Source organism: Suillus plorans, assembly GCF_016647745.1.
Source record: "Suillus plorans strain S12 chromosome Unknown HD556scaffold_19, whole genome shotgun sequence".
Classification (NCBI taxonomy): Eukaryota; Fungi; Basidiomycota; class Agaricomycetes; order Boletales; family Suillaceae; genus Suillus; species Suillus plorans.
This window is the reverse complement of record NW_024537403.1, coordinates 174,184-192,355: the sequence shown is the minus strand read 5'-3', so window position 1 is coordinate 192,355 and position 18,172 is coordinate 174,184. Positions and strand designations below refer to the sequence as shown.

Sequence of the window (18,172 nt, the reverse complement as noted above, 5' to 3'; positions counted from 1 at the left end):
GTCTTAGACTCCGAGGCTGTTGTATTCACGATCATTTGGGGAATCGGAAGAAGCATGAACTTCCATGACGCGTGAAAGGGCGCGTCAAGGTCACGTGTACCAAAAATCAAGTAGCATATACCCGGTTTATCGGGAGACGACGAGAAACCAGATACTCGGGGAAATGCTTTGATTTCAACGTAGACCATACGACAAATAAAAGAGATAAAATAGTAACCATAGCACAAGTAACGACTCCAAAAAAATAAAAGACCGATTATATCATATGTACACCACAATCGCTTACTTCTAAGTCATCACTGTCATGAGTTTTCAGTAGGAAACGGTAATGAGCCACCCCCAGGGCGTTCACCGTGTACGCGTAAGCGGTACAAACACGTATACCCGTCTTTGCCCCAATTATTTTTCATCACAAGCGCCACGATACCGAAATCCAGAGAGAGATCGCGGACTTCCTGACGCACGGGGAAGGTTTGGATGTTTGAAGGCGCGTAAATATCATACGTGAACGATGCAAGGCGGATGAACGAAACGTCACTGGGGAGCGTAGCCGGATAGTCGTCCTCAAGATCCGCGTCAGAGACGGCCTCACCAGCCTCATTGGCAGCCTCTCGTCGCGCAGCTTGTTCTGCGCGCCATGCTGCAACTTTTTCTAGATTATCGTTGCCCTCTACTTGGCCCCATACCTCCATGTCTTTTGGAGCCGTGCTAAGATCGAACGCGACTTCCTTGGCAACGTGGTCAATGGTGATATCAGAGATGATGGTAGGGAATGCCAGCATCACGCCCAATTGACCGTAAGGCCCGGCCATGGGCCAGCAGTTCCCGCTATGCAAATCTTGATGCAAAGCGGTTATTGGTGATCGGCCAACTTCATACCCATGCCCAGTAATAAGACCCAGGATCTGCCCTCGCAGTGTGCTTGGCCGCAACTCAAGCGTACCACTCGTAAGATGGGGAATTGGACGTGCACCACCCGAATGAAGCGCGAAATCAGGACGAGAAATAATATCCTGAGTCCCATACCGCGCAACGGCGTTGTCGACGAGCTGGGATATGAGTGAAGTGACATCAGAGCCATCCGTGGACTTGATGGTAAGACCAGCACCGGTGCCAACAGTGGATGCCAGTTTGGACCACCAAGCTGGGCCAGCGGGTTCGTTGACTGGAGCACGTGCAGCGTTTTTGGCTTGCTCCAGGGCATCCTTTACGCCACCCTCGATGCCTCCAAGCCGCTCCTCCAGAATTCTCAACTTAGCCCGTGCTTCTTCGTCGTTGACAAGAGATGGCATTGTAATCGCAGTCTCCCTGGGCGCATGTTCCACAGCACTTAGCTGAGAATGCAGGGCTTCAACTTCCCGTCTAAGGTCAACGAGACCTTGACTCGAAGATGTTTTGAGATGAACTTCAGTGTCGGAAATACGCTTGGCCTCGTCACGAATGCGCGCCTCGAGAGCAAAAATTCGGTTGACGACGTCTCCATGTGCACGAGCCTCGAGATCTTGCTGCGCACGAGCGCGTTGTTGGTCAAGGGAAAGACCAGACAGAGCAACTTCGATATTTTGAAGCCTAGCACTAAGTTCATCAAGATTCGCGATCGGCGTGTCGGGTGCGTAATATTGGCGTTGCGGTGAGCGAATGGGTAGCATTTGAAGGATGGGGTCGTAGAACTGATGCCAAGTGGCATAGAGAGCAGCAGCGACGAAAAGGTATCTGGCAAGGGTGATGAATGGTCCCGCATTGATACGTGAGAAAAAGGAGGCTGGACGCATGAAGATGATGTCGAATATCGACCCAAATATGCGGCCAAGAATGAGGGACAGGAGGCTGATAATGCGTATAGCCCAAGCGAAGATACCCAGAAGGAGCCGTACAATACGGTTCACAGCTAGGCCCAAGAGACCTCCGACCGAGAATGATCGTGATGGCATGTCAGATGTGTTGGAGAAGCCGTCCACAACTGGAGGCTCATCCATCTCAGGAATGGAGTCAAGCCCCACTTCGAGGTCAGTTGGATCATCGGAATGGGGAGGGACAGATCCGCGAGGTATCGAGGACCTTGAAGGCGGAGGCACAGAGCGGGTGGCTGACCCATGCTGAGCCGAAGAGCGCTATGAAAGATAATGAGCAAAAAAGCCGAAATCAGAGATCTTCACCCTTACCTGCTCACTTCCGCTACTACTGTCATCTTCTTCACCCTCAACATTAGTCTTGCTGCCCCTCTTCTTCTTCCGTCGCCTGTCGTAGCCTGCCACTGGCAGCGTCGTCAGAGGACCTCCACCTAAATCCTTTTTCTTAATTTTTCTTTTTCTTTTCCGCCCGTCGTCGGAAACATCGTCAGAGTCCCCTTCCATATCAGATTGTGAGGGCTGATACGCCTTGTTATCAGCGGACATCCGGTTCCGCTTGTGGCTGAGTGCGGGCCTCTTGGAAGCGGACTGCTCTTGTTGCTCACGAGTTAGCTTTTGTCGCATTGTCTCTTGATACTCTTGCTCCTCTGATGCGTAGTCATAACTGGAGTCTCTGCCATTTGTCGTTGTATTGGCAGCTGAGATATCCGCTGGCTCGGTTGAGCGGGGACGCATGTAAAAGGAAGTTGCGGACGTCAGGGCGCGCTTAGAAACGTCGACGACCTGCTCAAAGGGGCTCTTCCCGCGAGCACTGCGGTCACGTTCTTGGGACTCTTGATTGTCTTCGCCTTCGGAGTCGGACACATGGGTCATATTGGAGTCCTGCTTTGAGAGAGTCTTGCGCATATTGCGCTGTGAAAGACGATTCGAAGGTGCTGCTAGTCGGCGACTGCTGGTAGAGTGGGTCTCTTTCTCATAGTCGACAGATGTGCTTCGAGGTACGTTGAGGTTTGTTTGGGATCCAGAGGCCCATGCGTTATTGGGATTGCTGGAATGCATCTCGAGTAATGTAGATGCGGCTTGATTGAATGCGCTTGCAATGTTAACAGAAGTGTCCTTTACGCTCCACGTCTCGGGAGCGAGCGTTGGTTGGGACTGCTGAAGTGACCGCTCGCGCTTTAGGCGGGCGTAGCGGACGAGAGCTGTCTCGTCGTCTGCTGCGTCAGCCGTGGATGCAGATGATGTGGGTTTATTCGGTGATTTGGAGCCTGCTATTGGGGCTCTGGTGTATGTGAATATATGATGAGGGTACTGTTGTAAGATGTGATATGATAGTGCTCACCCGTACGCGTACGAGGTTGTTGTTATTGAACGCGGTGGACTTGGGGGAGGATTGACGGGTCTAGCAGATGGATTATTGTGAACTTTAGCAAGATTTGTCTTGTTGAGGAATGTGTGGTGATCTAGACGTCTGCCTTGACCGAGAGGTGTGCCCGCGAATGACATATGTAAGCCCGTGTGAGGCTGCTTCGAGGCGTGTTAACCTTGATTAAGAGCACGCTCCAAACACGTTTCCACAGTGCGGTTAAGCGTAACTCGGTTGGCGTGTTGCGATTAGTGCCAACCTAGTAATTAAAATGAGTTTCGGTGCAGGTAAAAATCTGCAACTTTTATCAGTTAGCACGTTAAAAACGAGGATGATGAGGATGTTGTTTCAAGAGCGTTCCGTGGCGGCATTAAACATAAAACGCGACCAAAGCGTGCTCCTCAAATCACACTTGTTTACTCTTCTTTGTACACTATCCATTCCCAAAGAAAGAAACCATAGTACAATGGCTTTGCTTGTCCCACTGGCAAACCGTCGCGACGTAGACAAAAGCTCGAAATCTGGTCGTATTCACATTAATGGAACAGTATATGACAACCGTTGCTGGCTGACGGTCCGACCACTGGAACCAGTTACCACAACTCATTGTTTGACTTTCAGCTGGGCATTTACTTGTTTTTGTGATGCTTGCTTTGTTACGGAAGAGTCACCCTGCATGTTTACAGCAAGGAAGGCTGGTCATCACCACGTTCTCGAAGCACTGCGACGTAAACAACAGGGTCAATGCTATCCGCGGCGGCGACAAAGCGTGGTACAAATTGCCCTCCAAATGGGCAGTACCGTCGTTGCGAGACCATTGGAACTCGTTGGTAAGTAGAACGTAGCTTTCCATAGGACATACATGTGCCAAAGCAGGACGTGTTTCTTGTGACGGCTGAGCGCTGAATGTTGAACACGCGCGGACGGTCTTCTTTTGTTGAGTAGTCTATACTAAACAAGGAATGCCCTCTGGTCCGTCAGAACATCCCTCGCACATAGTAATAGACCCATAGCACAACAAACACCGTCTACACAACGCCTTCTCTCACTGCAAGACAAAGCCAGGATTTTATTTCACAATCATACTTTCACCCAAAAAAGACACTCGTAACACCTCTGATCGCCACTGCCACATCTACCACATCATCAACACCACCCTATCAGGCGTCAAATTCAATCTGAACCTCATGCCAGAGTAGCGATACGAACATAAAGCGATCAATGGTCCTCGAGAAGGTACGATCACAGGAAGGGTGCTCGTCGCAAAGCTGCCCACACAAGAACTGTTGGCCATATGCAGAACACATATATGGCATCATTGCACAAGTGCCACTCGTCCAGAATAATGCGCAGTAGAATTTACGAGCCTGAAGGATTCATGCACTTGCTGTACTACGAGCCCAGGGGAGCAACTTCGACATGATACCAGAGGTCACGGATGGCGGTCAGGCGGATGGTGAATTAAAAGCGCTCGTCGACATGGCCAAGGATCGTGTTTTGAGAGGCGACATAGCTGTATTAGCAATGTACCACATACCGACATGAGAGTTGGTCGAAAACGAGGTGTGCCAGGTATTATTTCTGTTTGTACCTATAATTACATAATCATTGTCATTCTAGTATCAAGATCTATTATTGACATGAACTTATCGACCGTGTCGACTTAATAATTTGTTTTTTGGTTTCATGTGTCTCATACTAAGGGCATGACGGGTGCCTCGATGACTACTCTATTCACGAATCTCTTCGCCTTCCTTAACTGCGAAGTCACAGCGCGTTGTAAACTTGATAAACGATAAATAAAGCTTCAACCTACTAGCTCCTTCCTGAATTTAGCTCGAGCACTCAGAGACTTGCATGCCAGTGCTTGCGAGACTGTCTAGTGAGCTTGCGCCACTTAGTGCAAGTGAGTCGTGAAATATGATTGTCCACATCAGAACACCAAGTACAGTAACACATGGATATCAAAAAAAGATCACTCGTTCTCTGCAGTCCCAACAAGTGTTAATCATGCCGAGCATTTCCCGTCATACACGCGCTCCTCGAAAACCATTGAAGTCATGCCAGTTGCTACATCTGAGTCGGTCACAAGCCTAGCGTGATACTCTCGAACGCCAAGGACCAGGCGCGGTCCCAGCACAAACTTCCCCGCTAGTGAGCAAACTTGAAGAAAACCAATCCAAATGTGGCATTTCGTGGAATATAATTCCTATAGGATGGTGAACCGTGCACACACGCAGAGTTCAGTGAAAGATTGGCATACCACTGGGGTCTTCGGGGACAGATAAGCAAGATTGAAGCAAGAAATGGGAATAAAGCTAGCATCGGCAAAACTTCAGCAGTCAAGAGAATCGCATTCACATCATGAACTCACCTCGCAAAGTAAAGTAAATGAGTTTTCATCAACACCGTAAAACAGTCCCCGATAAAACCCCCTGCCGATGAGCGCCGTAATTCACGGAAGTGTATCGTAGCGATCCAGACTGCGAAACACAGTGCGACAATCTCCCATACAGTGACCAGTACCCAAGTTATGGAATACAGGAGTACGCTGTCTCCTACAAAGCTAACGTTGCACTGATACATGCCTGAGAGAACGACTACCTCTGGTATTTATCAATGAGCCTGGTGCACCTGTATTTCGCCTGCAATCAAACTTACCCCCTGAAACATTCTTCATTATTATTCCCGCGAGCACTCCGTTGGCGACGTTGACAATCAGGAAGATGACAACAAGAAATGTCAGCACGTTTCTGGATCGCTGATACATGGCATGTAAACGAGCAATCATCATGACTTGTGTAATGTTTCAGTCAATTCAATACCACAGTATTGCAATAGCTTACTGCCCAGTATAGCATTTGTGATGACACACATCCAATCTAGTGCGAGGTACCCACCAGGGCCTGATAAATTCAGTAACGTTATGGAAGATCGTACGCCCGAATAAAAACTCACAGCTATGGCAATCATTAGGTTGAACTAAGAATTCGGTCAAGAAGCTCACTCACCCCTACATGGGAGTGCAGATGATTGATCAGGAATTCAGGCATAGAAACAGAATACTCACTGCAGCTGTCGCTGGAATAAACACTGTATGTTTCCGGTCAGAAGAAATGAAAACAGTGTGTGCAAAGAGACATACGCAATACTCTGGTGCTGATCATGAGAGATGACAGATTAGCACAACACCAATTGCTTAACCTTCCCAACATACACGGAATATATTAGTCCAACATAGCGCACCTAAGATCATTTCAAGTCAATACAACTTGCCCGCCACACTGATAACACAAACTACATACACCCAGATACGATGCCGTCATGAGGGACCAAGGTCTATTCTGCCGCGAATGATCAGTTACGTTTTCACGTCGTGCTATTGATGCTCACCCAGATCAATTCCACCTATGAAAGCATCCTTAGTCAGATGGCTGCTTCAGTAATATCATCGACACACCTCTTGACCGAATGTAAGTGCTGGAAATGCCATGAGGATATCAATGCCTTTCATGTTCGGTCGTGCTCACCCCAATCATACATCAACCCAACAGCGAAGGCGACTTCAAAACCGCAGCCAAAGTTAGACTGCCACATCACCATCATTAGACTCGTTCTCCACGAACCTGCAAAGTAGCTATCGACACGACTCGTCTTGATGAACGGCCCTAAAAAGAGAATATTTGAGACCAAGGTCATGGTAGTAGAGGATGAGCAAACTGGAGTGAAGACCTTGGTTAACGTATCGTTTATGCTGGATACAATGGCGGGCCCCATACCGTTATCCGGCGCTGGACCGCCGAAGCGAGATTGAGAAATAATTGTCCCAGTCTTGATTTGGTGAGGTAAGTGTTTCAAGATGAAAGCGAAGATACAGTCCGACAACCAGCATTATGCCAGTGGTCTGACGCGACGCCTAGTAGCGCCTTCGGAAATTCTGAAATCTCGGTTTAGTCGTGAAACAGCTAGAAGCGTGCCTAGATAGATGTGGCTAACGTTATAAAACAATATATGCCTGAGCCGAGCATGATGAATTGGTGTGATTAAATATTATTTGAGTCTCACCAGTTTAGATGTCAGCAAGGTGACTGATGGAGATATTGAATCGGGTCGGGGACAAACATAGAGTGGTTGACTCGAGCCGCGTTGTGGCAGACAGGCTTTAGTTGGTTACTACTCGGACTATCCTTCGTGACTATCGCGACCTGTAAGGATGAAGTGTATATTCCTGTATGTATTTGCTCGGACCTAGTAGTAGCGCGCTGCACTTTTGTTGGAAATCATTAATCAGCCGTCATCTACTAAACATGACAGTTTCTGTTGTTCCATTCTGCGTAATGGCGAGTCACTATCATGCATCTATTCATTTGGTTTACCTACTGGAGACGGATCAAACACGGGCAATCGACGCAAGTATTAGAGCCAGGAAACCGTAGCTAGTGTAATGGGCAAAGAAAATCACTGTGAAGATTCTGGTAGAAGTTTGCTAAGCGCAGCCCAGCCCTTGGTATTCTCGAATGACTGGAGAAAACCATCAAAATCTGATTCTGACTCCTCGGAGGTCGTCGGCTGGTCTGCGTCTATTATCGATCGTATTAGTTGTTTGCGTCGATTGAAGGTGTGTGTCTCAAGCACATCGAAACAGCCCACAAGAAACGCCCATAGTGACGAGTCTATGTGGGAGCGTGCGGGAGGTTTCACATTACCCTGAAAATGGTACTTCTTCTCGCCACATGCCACAGCGCCTAAAGTCGCCCATTCATCCAAGGGGCGCAATCTCCGTGATAGGAGGACCCCATTCTCGTAACGCAAGGATATCCAGGCGAAGCACCAAATGAACGACTCCAGATCATGACGATATAGGTGTTTGACTTCGCCTCTTTGACCCTCTTCGGTGAGGAGATCGAGCGCCATGAACGGCACCGTGCCCGTGCGCTCATTGCCCCGAGGACCTGAGTCATCTGCTAACGAGGATAGATCGTAGTCATTCAAAACGCCTATCCGCTTGTCGTCTTTCCAGTACCACATCAGATTTCCAGGACTGACATCTCGATGATGGACCCCTTCCTTCCACAGAGTAAGGTGGCCTGCATGTGCTGTCAACAAAGAGACATGTAAATTCAATGAAACACGTACATGAAATACACTGCCGCCAGACGTCAAAAAGCTCTTTGCCGTGAAGCTGGGCGATGGGGAGGAGCTTGCGGAATACAAGAATGTAGAGCACGCGACTGCCTGTAGTGGGTTCCGGAACACCGAGCGCTTCTCGGATGGCGGCTGTGGGATTTGTGAACGTGTGGTGCCAAAGCAGGTGAGGAACATGGTCTTGGACAGTTGCGTGCCTCTTGGCGATCTCCTCAACCTTTTTCAGGATCTCCGGCTCGCTAGTGCGACTCGCCTCTCCCCAAAAGATCTTGGCCACCATCCCATCCTCGAACTTGCCGTATTTCTTCGTGAGCACTTCGCTAGTGACAGGGACCACATTGGTGGCCCGTCCTTGCAGTCCGTAGTGCGTCACTCTTTCATCGTGGCTGGTATGAAGGAGCAAATCCACCTCTCCAAGGTTTTCATCATCGATTTTGAATTCGTGGCATAGTTTGCCCTCAACTTCAATTGGGAGGAAGTCTTTGTTTCGGCCCCAATCGTGAAGCTCGAAGCGTTGTAAAGCATACAACAGCACCATAAATCGCGGGAGATCTTGAATGAAGTTGATACCTGAGCATTGAACGATCCCTTGCCGATCATAATACCAGATCCACATTACATCGTCTGGAAAAGCTGTGGTAAGAGCGCGACGAATCTCGATAGACGAACGAACTCACCGACGACGATCATATTCAGCAAATAATTGACTCCAAGATTGGCCGCAAACATCTCAGCGGCGTACAGACCCGTCTGAACGGTCACATCTAGATCCGCGTCCGCGTCAGCATCCATGTCATTGGTATCCATCTTAGATTTTTTCGCGGTGGATTCCAAAGTGTCTGCGGCCTTGCGCTTGGAGCTAGACCCGCCCTTGGAATGTTGTGCAGTAGTAAGGCCAGAAGATTGAACTACTGCTAGGCTAATTTAGTTTGATCTTGAAATCGAAAATGAAATTGCTTACGTGCAGTGTCAGACGCAGGTTGTGTTGCTGGGGTATGCGAAGGGCCTGGCGCAGGTACTTGAGCCTTAAGATGATCCACCGGCAGATACTCTGGTTTGGTAGGGACATGGTCTGTCACTGTATACGTAGAGGATGGTGACTTAATCCCTTTCGTCCTCCCAGCTATCTTTCTTTTGAACTCGATGCAAGCTAGCACATCTTTCCATGGAAGTTTTTTCGGCTTAGCTGTTGCATTCGTGTCCATATGAGCCTTGCGCTTCTTCTTGCGCTGCTCGTCGTCCTTCTCGTCGTTCTTCTGTGTGCCCTTCTGTTTGTTGGTCTGCTTGCCCTTCTTGTTGCCCGTCTCATCCTGGAAGGGAGCGCATGCGCTATTCAAAGGAAGAATCACGAGGTCGGGCTTCCGAATTGATTTCTTGGTCTGGTGCATCTGGTGCATGGGCATATCGTTCTGCTGGCAGATCATGTCCACGGTAGGGACAGGAGCACGCATCCCATCAATCTTGATCTCTTCAAGACAAGCGAGGGCGACGTTAGTGGCTCTTATAAAAGGGCCGTAGAAGTTGTTCTCCACTCCTGGACATACGCTTGCAATTATTTTGAGCATCAGAACGTCTGATCAACGAACTTAGAAAAAATCACTCACTATTCGTTGAGGGCTGTCTCAATGTCAGAAGACTTTACGAGGGCAGTAGAAGCCTGCCCGTTGCAAACAGGCAGAACCGCCTTGAGACACTTTTGCAGAAGCTCGGGCTGTTCGGTCTCGGGAGCAGAAGAAGCGCGCTGAAGGAGGGCTTGCAGCATGGCATCTGCCTTGCACTCCTTGACCTGCTCAATATCCCGTTGAATCCATGGGCCGACGTTCTTAACTCTTGATGGAATGTCAGGCTCTCTCAATAAAGACAGGAATTGTGCGCACTTGACACCGAGCACCCCGATGTTCTCGCTGACAACAGAAGCCCCACGGCTGTTTGGGGTTGATTCTATTTTGCTAGCACCATGAGCTGGTGCATTGGTGCGTGGAGGAGTAGACTCAGTCTCGCCGGCAGGGGACATGATACTAGGTGTTCAGCGATTACGCTGATTGAGTGTTACGAGCAGGATTGGTGAAGAGGAAGAGTTAAGAAGACAACAGAAATGACTGCCTTCCTTATATCTGGTCGACCAGCGTGGCACAAATGTTGTGGACATCAATCATTAAATCTCAGATGTGGATTGATGTGGCGGAGTTGGTTGAAGACGCGTTCCCATCAACACGTTCACGTGACCCTAACATGAGTCCGTAGTCACGGTATTAGTACTACTTACTAAATCGGATCCATCTATACTCAGCCCAGTATGCATCAATCCATCAAAAACAAGGCCCATCAGTTTATGTTTTTCATAGTATTTTACCATACAAATGGTGTTTTGTAATACGCAACTTGAATTAATTATCATATCGATCCGGGCTTATGCTAGTGCCTAGAAACATTATATTATGATTTCTTCTAAGAATCCTGATTTCGGGATTTATATTTTAGGGTGGAATGGAGTCCGCTCGCTCCAGCCTGAGGTTCAGAAAGAAGACAGATGTATGACTCAGTTACACTTCTCGCACACAATGCTTACCCCTTTTAGATCCATGTGCTGTGTGCCCCTTGTGAATGGATATATCGCTGTGTCTTGGGCGATATCAGACGATCAACACATTTGACAAGTTTGAAATGTACAGTCATTGGTTCAACGGTGTTTGTAACCCAGACATATCAGATCCCTCGCCCACTCCTAATCCCTCACAGGAAACCCTCCTAGGCTCCAGAACCTACCTTCGCTCATATACTCCCCAGTCAATCTCGCAGCCAAAAGGAAGAGCGATCCATCTAGAGCTTCTGCACCCTCCAGTTCCGTATCCTTGAAGTAACCCTTGGGCCGTGCGCCATAAATGGATGAGAAATGCGCAAAAGCGCGCTGAATCTTAGGCATATGTTCGTTTGGGTGCGTTATCACAGACTGAACAATATCGAGGAATGGGTTAGCGACCTTGATTTCTGACGAAGGGCGTGAGGTGGCGCTCATGAAGCCTTGAATGTCCAGTCTAGGGAAACCGCATGTGATCCACCACCCAAGAGTCGATGCAAAGTATCCGCGAAGCAAAAGAACTTGTGAGTTTTGTGGCAGGTAAGCCAGCAGTGATGGAAGGAAGAGACTTGAGGTGACGAGATGCATACTGGAGCACCCCCAAAATCAGTATTCACACATAGCAGGTTTGACGCCACTTACTATGTGAAGTCTGCTGTGAAGCTTCTGTCCTTGTTCCATCCGCCAATGGTGTAGATGATAGTGCTTGTCCAAATACATTCTTCCATCTTGCGTTCGATTTCGCCTGGCTGCGACGGATCGATCGTCCATTGTTCAGCGTAGTGCCATAAAGTATCACCGTGCTCGGACATCAGGCCATCAAAATTGTTAAAATGCTTCTTGATTTCCTTCGGTGTGAATTTCGAGTCTTGCATGATCTTGGCAAGAATAGAGAACGCATGGTTCTTTGGCGGTTGTTCGAGTTGAGAGGGCACAGTAGATGCCTTTGTGTTAAGGACGAGGGAGGCAAGCCAAGTTGTTGCCTCTTCCACTTCAGTTGTGCCGCTGGGCTCGAAAAGACGCGACGGCAAAAACTCATAATTATGCACGCTGGCCAATGCAAGACCTTGAGATGTCTGTCAGAGACTTTTCTACGGCGATGTGTCACGTTGCTCGCCTTCGACAACCATGCCTGGGATGCCTAATTCCGCGCCGTATCCTACATGGATGAAGGCGTGGAACAAACCTCCAAGGAAGCGCGCCAACATCACCGGCTGGGCGGATGCGTCTCGCCCCTCTATAAAGTTGTACTTCTTAGAGAAGATGTATTCCTCTAGCGTGGAGCTGAGGCTCCTTTCATCGATAACCTTGATGAAGAAGGATTTGTACGCGGCGTAAAAGCTGACAAGAAATTTATTGAGCAGGGCGTTGAAGTAAGAATCATCATGACTCACTTGTCATCCCCAGTGAAAACTGACTATGACGGGAGAGGTCTATATGTGCTGAGACGTGAATTACCGTATTAGTACTGTGCCAGGTGTGCTCATTTCTTATATTTTCGTCATTTATTAGCTTTGCAAAGTTCGCATTGCATAACATCTTCTTGTCAAGCTATGTAATAGCACAAATTCCGTATCGCAAAGCGCAAACTGCACATCGCAAACACAAACTTTGCATCAATGTCATTGCAACTTGTGCAAGCTACGAAGGTCGTGCGGCACCCCAAAGCAACATAAATTGTTGGGGCCAAATTTCTGTTGTCCCACCCTTCTTTCTCCCCACCCTTCTTCCTCCCCACCACATTCCCACCTCCGAGTTAAAGGTCTCGCTATTCTCCTCCACTGGTTCTGCCCTGTGAGTGTCTCACATGTTGCTTATCCGACGGTATGATTGCGCTGACCACACGAGTTTAGAACAGCGGGATGATATAAAACTGAGGCCACTCTATTGTTGCGTGACCTTTTTTGTTTGTTGACGTTGTTTTAACCGTTCGCTTGCAACAGGTTACCAACGATTCTTGGATGTTCTGGACCTCGGGGGGCAAGCAGTTTGCGACAGCCAACTCTACTAGTGAATCTCCCGTAAGGTAAGTCTCATCTACTAGGTCGCTTCTGATACATGGACTAAATCTGTCTCCGAAGGATGTCTCTATTAGATTCAGCACGATCCGACATACACATTTCCTACAATGTTTTCGAGTGCTTTCGAGCCGTTGTCCGCGCGTGTCATGTTTTCAAGCCGCTATGTGTTTTTGAGCTTTTTTGTACCACTTTTGTACCACCATTGCTACAGTGCCTAATATTATTCGAGCATATTTGCGCACATTTTCAACCATCTGGCAAGGGGAACGAGTATATGCATTCAAATGCGCAAATATGTTTTACGTTAAAAAAGCACCTATGTGCATGAGGAAACCCGCCCCCGCATATATTGAAATGTGCGGATTCGCTCACTACGTGTCTTATCATGTTCTCATATGTTTTTCTATCGAGCTGCTGACAAAATCACTTATTGTCACACCACGACTCCTCCCGTCATAGTCAGTTTTCACTGGGTGTCATCACCTAAGAGCCAGTTCGGCAACGAGATGTTGACCGAGGTTTGGCAAATGTCAGGTGAGGCTTCTCGGCTTGAAGCGTCCCAGACGTCGGACTTCTAACCTTACATCTCCTACCTGTACATCTACCATGCATCCCTATCTTATTGATTGTCATCGACGACAAAGACTTCATACTAGCGTTATTGCACTTGCGGCTATCTGTGCTAGTTTTACGACAGTTCTCATGGCTCAGCCAGAGGTCACACAGCAGACTGACAGTTCAAAGGCACATTGGCAGGATGCGGAGGTGGATGTCCTGCTTCACCACCTGATTGAGAATCGGGCATCAGGTGGTGATGGCGGAAATTTCTCAATGCCTACCTACAACAGTGCAGCAGCTGCTATCAACACCGATGGTACGATTCAGACAATAGGCCCACCGAAGACGGGCAAGATGGTCAAGACGAAGTGGACCTCGGTATGTTATCTTATATTGATCGACCATGAATTGATGAGATCGGTTTAGCTCAAAAAAACATTCAATCAAATCGAGGTTTACCGCAACGTGTCTGGCTTCCATTGGGACAATGTGCGGGGAGCTGGAATTGAGGGCACTGCTGCTGCGAGCGTTTGGGATACATATGTTGCGGCAAAGGTATGTCATTATTAAATATATTGCGCAACATTGACTAACATTGAGCTAGTCACGAATCGCAATGCGCCCCTTGCGCAACAAAGGGTGGCCCCCATACGACGACATGCAGGCCATCTTAGGCGAGAACAGTAGTGCTCGTGGAAGGCATGCATTCCACCCCGCTACTACAGCCCCCGCCTCCATCAGTATCGATGATGTGCTCGATGACGCTGACGGGGGCCTCAACCTTCTTGACATGGATGTGGACCCCAGTGTGCCAGACATGAGCGCTGACCTGATGATGCCACTCAGCATCAGAGCCTCCGCTACTACTGGCTCCCAGTCCAGTAAACGCCTGCGCACCAACACTCTACTCGACTCCGTGGAGACATCGTCTCTCCCTTCCAGTGGCGTCCCCATATCTACCCATCCCGCTACTCCCCAGTCGTCAACTCTCCCGCTTTCAACGACATTGGTGCCCTCCACTCAGGTCTTCAAGAAGGCTCGAGTGTCGGCACATGGCAGCTGTTACAATAACATTTAGAGAGGCCCCTATACTCATTTTCCTTTCGCTTCTTAAACGGGCCGTCCGTACCACGCTTATCTCTTATCACGCTTATCTCTTATCATGCCTATCTCTTATCTTACCAAGCGGGCTGTCCGCCTCTTCTCTGCCTCTATCTTGATAACACATTTACAAGCTCCGCTTGAACACTGGTATATAAACCTACCTACCCATAGTTGTATTCTTTACTTTAATCTACTGGGTTTTACCTGGAACATTGTCCTTCAGTAAGGTCTCCAACCTTACTGTCTAAAGAACCACTATTCTAAGGGAGTCAGCGACACTCGCCTTAGCCAGAATACTTGATCTCTCAATCGAGAGCAGACTTACGTCTATCTGGCATTCCGCCGATTGTCTACTCAGACAGAGATAGCTCGACTCATCCCAGTCGTAACAAAAGATTAAAGTCTTATTACCTGAACCGTTGCCATCTGCAACGAAACCGACACCACGACTTCGTTAACTCCTTTGATCGGAGCCTTGAACTTAGGAGCGCTACCAACCATTCCTCCTTTGAATGCCATGACGACCCAGAACAAAGAAATAGAACTAAAGATCGGTTCCCCTCCCGAATTCGATGGAGACAGAGAAGAATCAAAGAGATTCATGATGAAATGTCATGCATACCTCGACATTAACGACAAAGTCTACGTTGATGATAAGAAGAAGATCATTCTTGTGTTATCCTACATGACGAAAGGAAACGCAGCAGCCTGGGCAGAAGACTTCATGGAAGCAGCCCTAGACCCCAAGAGGAAAGACACCTCTGGACAAATGATCGGCTATGGTACCTGGGCCAAATTCAAAAAGGACTTCGACGAAGCCTTCAAACCCATGGACCCCGCCGGAACTGCCATGATGAAGATACGAGGATTAGAGATGAAAGGAGATCTCCACACCTACATCTCCAACTACAAACTCCTCGCACACCGAGCAGGAATGACCGAACAAGCCCCCCTCATCGAATTCTTTCGACAAGGCCTAGACTACGGGCTTCAGGATAACCTGCACCGAACAGGTGAAACTCTCGATAACTTCGACACCGTTGTCAACTCTTGCATCAATCTCGATAACGCCTTCCAAAGATGGAAAGCCATCAAGAAGAAAGAAAGACCCCAGCAACAAAAGAAGAAGAACTTCGGAAATAGACACTACGTTCCAAAAAGAGACGACGACATGGAAGTCGACCGCATAAGCCGCCTCTCAGACGCAGAATTAAAGAAGCACCTCAAAGAAGGGAGATGTTTCAAATGTCACCAAGTAGGACACCGTGCCAACGACACCTCCTTCCACCCCAGAGAAAGAGGACAGATCCGAAGAAACAAAGAGGAAGAAAGTAGCAGCGACGACGAAGTCGAAAGTCGCCCCTCCTCCTCTAGGACCCCCATCAGAAGAAAGAAGGAGAGGAACGAGGAAGAAACTCCAAAGAGGAAAGCACCAGTCCGGAGGAAGACTATGAAAGAGAAAGCCAAAGAAATCGAAGAAGAAGAAGATAGCGACTTCACTGAAGTAGAACGTCGCTTCGTGGAGATGGATTTTTAGAAAGGGACACTGCCTCGACGTCAGTAACTCCCACTCATGTACGACTAATACGTTCTATCGGAACCAGAAATGAATTAAGAATTCCTGCATCCATTTTTTCCGATAAACGCGTACAAACCGTCGAAACATCCATGGTCATCGATTCCGGAGCATCCGGCACCTTTATCAGCGATACCTTCTGTAAAAGGCACAAAATAAGAACCCATAAACTCTCACGACCCTTCCCTGTTATCACCGCCGATGGGTCAGACGCTCAAGGAGGACTCATCTCTCGTTACTGCGTACTCACGATCAAAATCGATCAACGAACCATGATCGGGAAATTCAATGTGGCAAAGCTAGCCAAACAGGACAAAATCCTCCTAGGATTCCCCTGGCTTGCTGCACTAAAACCCCAGATCGATTGGGAGGCCAAAACCGTATCACTCCCATCGACAAAAAGGTCGCTCGCCATAGAGAAAAACATTGATAGAAAGAGACGCAGGAAGTCACTTCCGCCGCTTTTCAGAAAAGAAAAAAAAGTCAGAAAAGAAACGACCCGAACTTGGACAAATTCCAAACTACGGAAGCCGATACAGGTGAAGGTGGCAACTGAGGAAACCACCTCCCCCTATACCGCTTCTGTAGAAGAAGTAGTTGATGAAGAAATCCCCAACTATGACACGAAGGAGGACGTCTGGTCAGAAAATTTCAAAACTCCAGTCGTTGACCCATTAGCCTATCAACTGGCTAACGACGAAGTACTCGTCGAATATGCCGCTGATGGCTCCACCGTGCGCATCATAGAAGATATAACCTTCGATACCCCACTCGTTCGAGACGGGACATCAAAAAGGGAACAAAACTACGGAAAGACGAGTAATAAAGCCCAGGAATTCGCGGTTGCAGGAGAAATAGAAAAACAGAAGAAAACTTTCGAAGAACTCGTTCCCCATTTCCTCCATCAGTATCAAGACGTCTTCGCCAAGGATGGTCTTAACAAACTCCCGCCGGAAAGACCCGGGGTAGATCATCGTATCGACCTTAAACCAGGATTCGTGCCCAAAACGTCAAAAGTCTATCCGTTATCAGGAAAAGAACGAGAAGCTGTCAAAATGTTTATCGAAGAAAACACCAGAAAAGGTTTTATCGTCCCCTCCAAATCACCCCAAGCCAGCGGATTCTTTTTCGTAGGAAAGAAAAGTGGAGAACTGCGCCCCTGTCAAGACTATCGGTATCTCAACGATTGGACTGTACGAAATCAGTATCCCCTCCCCTTGCCAAAATCCCTCATTGAACAACTCTATGACACCAAGTACTTCACGAAGATCGACATAAGGTCAGGGTACAATAACGTGAGGATCCACCCAGAAGATCGATGGAAAGCAGCGTTTACCACTCAAGAAGGACTGTTCGAGCCAACAGTCATGTTTTTTGGATTAACGAATTCCCCTGCAACCTTTCAAGCGTTCATGACCAACCTCTGCCAGAAGCAGATAAACCAGGGATGGCTAGTCATATACATGGACGACCTGTTAATCTTCTCGAAAGATCTTCAGCAGCACCAAGCACGAACCATCGAAATCCTCGACATCCTTCGAAAAGAGAAACTATTCGTTAAACCGGAAAAATGCACCTTCGATGCGCGAGAAGTAGAATATCTTGGAATGATGATCCGACCAGGAGAAGTAGGGATGGAACCCGCCAAAGTAGACGGAATTAAACATTGGCCAACCCCGGGGAACCTAAAAGACACACGGTCTTTCCTAGGATTCTGCAATTTCTACCGGACGTTCATCGCTCACTACTCGGATATCGCTCGACCCCTTATCGACCTCACGAAGAAAGACCACCCTTTCGTTTGGACTGACAAATGTCAGAACGCCTTTGACCACCTTAAGAACGCCTTTTTATCGCAACCAGTACTAAGAAACCCGGACCCAACTCGTCAGTTCGCAATTGCTACCGATGCATCATTAGCAGCAACCGGAGCAGTATTGCTGCAGACTGATGACAATGGAATGTACCACCCAT

At 48.2% G+C, this 18,172-nt stretch overlaps 7 protein-coding genes across 7 annotated transcripts; 2 read left to right on the top strand and 5 right to left on the bottom strand.

Moving 5' to 3' along the window:
- Positions 1 to 80: 80 nt before the first annotated feature.
- Positions 81 to 3,579, bottom strand: HD556DRAFT_1290010 (uncharacterized protein). The gene is made up of 3 exons (XM_041299376.1): positions 3,193 to 3,579; positions 2,163 to 3,132; positions 81 to 2,111 (listed from the first exon to the last, which is right to left on the bottom strand). The coding sequence occupies exons 1-3, from the start codon at positions 3,354 to 3,356 to the stop codon at positions 303 to 305; spliced, it is 2,943 nt and encodes a 980-aa protein (XP_041161813.1). The 5' UTR covers positions 3,357 to 3,579; the 3' UTR covers positions 81 to 302.
- A 653-nt stretch (positions 3,580 to 4,232) lies between these two features.
- Positions 4,233 to 4,415, top strand: HD556DRAFT_1234619 (uncharacterized protein; the record flags this gene model as incomplete). The annotated part of the gene is made up of 1 exon (XM_041297677.1): positions 4,233 to 4,415. A coding segment is annotated over one exon (183 nt), but the record flags the coding sequence as incomplete, so codon positions are not given.
- A 698-nt stretch (positions 4,416 to 5,113) lies between these two features.
- Positions 5,114 to 6,012, bottom strand: HD556DRAFT_1360468 (uncharacterized protein; the record flags this gene model as incomplete). Its single annotated transcript, XM_041302608.1, has 4 exons — positions 5,114 to 5,425; positions 5,480 to 5,534; positions 5,591 to 5,822; positions 5,878 to 6,012. Coding segments are annotated over 4 exons (623 nt in total), but the record flags the coding sequence as incomplete, so codon positions are not given.
- Positions 6,013 to 7,479: 1,467 nt separating this feature from the next.
- On the bottom strand, positions 7,480 to 10,569 carry HD556DRAFT_1290007 (uncharacterized protein). Its single transcript, XM_041299375.1, has 6 exons — positions 10,239 to 10,569; positions 9,966 to 10,190; positions 9,323 to 9,906; positions 9,039 to 9,272; positions 8,353 to 8,985; positions 7,480 to 8,303 (listed from the first exon to the last, which is right to left on the bottom strand). The coding sequence occupies exons 1-6, from the start codon at positions 10,373 to 10,375 to the stop codon at positions 7,675 to 7,677; spliced, it is 2,442 nt and encodes an 813-aa protein (XP_041161810.1). The 5' UTR covers positions 10,376 to 10,569; the 3' UTR covers positions 7,480 to 7,674.
- A 91-nt stretch (positions 10,570 to 10,660) lies between these two features.
- Positions 10,661 to 11,695, bottom strand: HD556DRAFT_1360446 (uncharacterized protein). The gene is made up of 3 exons (XM_041302607.1): positions 11,101 to 11,695; positions 10,940 to 11,049; positions 10,661 to 10,893 (listed from the first exon to the last, which is right to left on the bottom strand). The coding sequence occupies exons 1-2, from the start codon at positions 11,525 to 11,527 to the stop codon at positions 11,042 to 11,044; spliced, it is 435 nt and encodes a 144-aa protein (XP_041161809.1). The 5' UTR covers positions 11,528 to 11,695; the 3' UTR covers positions 10,661 to 10,893; positions 10,940 to 11,041.
- HD556DRAFT_1234593 (uncharacterized protein) lies at positions 11,581 to 12,279 on the bottom strand (the record flags this gene model as incomplete). Its single annotated transcript, XM_041297672.1, has 2 exons — positions 11,581 to 11,949; positions 12,064 to 12,279. Coding segments are annotated over 2 exons (585 nt in total), but the record flags the coding sequence as incomplete, so codon positions are not given.
- A 1,422-nt stretch (positions 12,280 to 13,701) lies between these two features.
- Positions 13,702 to 14,025, top strand: HD556DRAFT_1199460 (uncharacterized protein; the record flags this gene model as incomplete). Its single annotated transcript, XM_041296351.1, has 2 exons — positions 13,702 to 13,896; positions 13,945 to 14,025. Coding segments are annotated over 2 exons (276 nt in total), but the record flags the coding sequence as incomplete, so codon positions are not given.
- Positions 14,026 to 18,172: the final 4,147 nt, after the last annotated feature.

Coding starts and splice junctions, on each gene's coding strand:
- HD556DRAFT_1290010 (XM_041299376.1), bottom strand. CDS start 3,356: ATGTCATTCGCGGGCACACCTCTCGGTCAAGGCAGACGTCTAGATCAC. Junction 3,133..3,192: donor ACAACCTCGTACGCGTACGG/GTGAGCACTATC, acceptor CACATACACCAG/AGCCCCAATAGCAGGCTCCA. Junction 2,112..2,162: donor GTAGTAGCGGAAGTGAGCAG/GTAAGGGTGAAG, acceptor TATCTTTCATAG/CGCTCTTCGGCTCAGCATGG.
- HD556DRAFT_1360446 (XM_041302607.1), bottom strand. CDS start 11,527: ATGCATCTCGTCACCTCAAGTCTCTTCCTTCCATCACTGCTGGCTTAC.
- HD556DRAFT_1290007 (XM_041299375.1), bottom strand. CDS start 10,375: ATGTCCCCTGCCGGCGAGACTGAGTCTACTCCTCCACGCACCAATGCA. Junction 10,191..10,238: donor ATCGGGGTGCTCGGTGTCAA/GTGCGCACAATT, acceptor CATTCCATCAAG/AGTTAAGAACGTCGGCCCAT. Junction 8,986..9,038: donor GCTGAATATGATCGTCGTCG/GTGAGTTCGTTC, acceptor CAGCTTTTCCAG/ACGATGTAATGTGGATCTGG.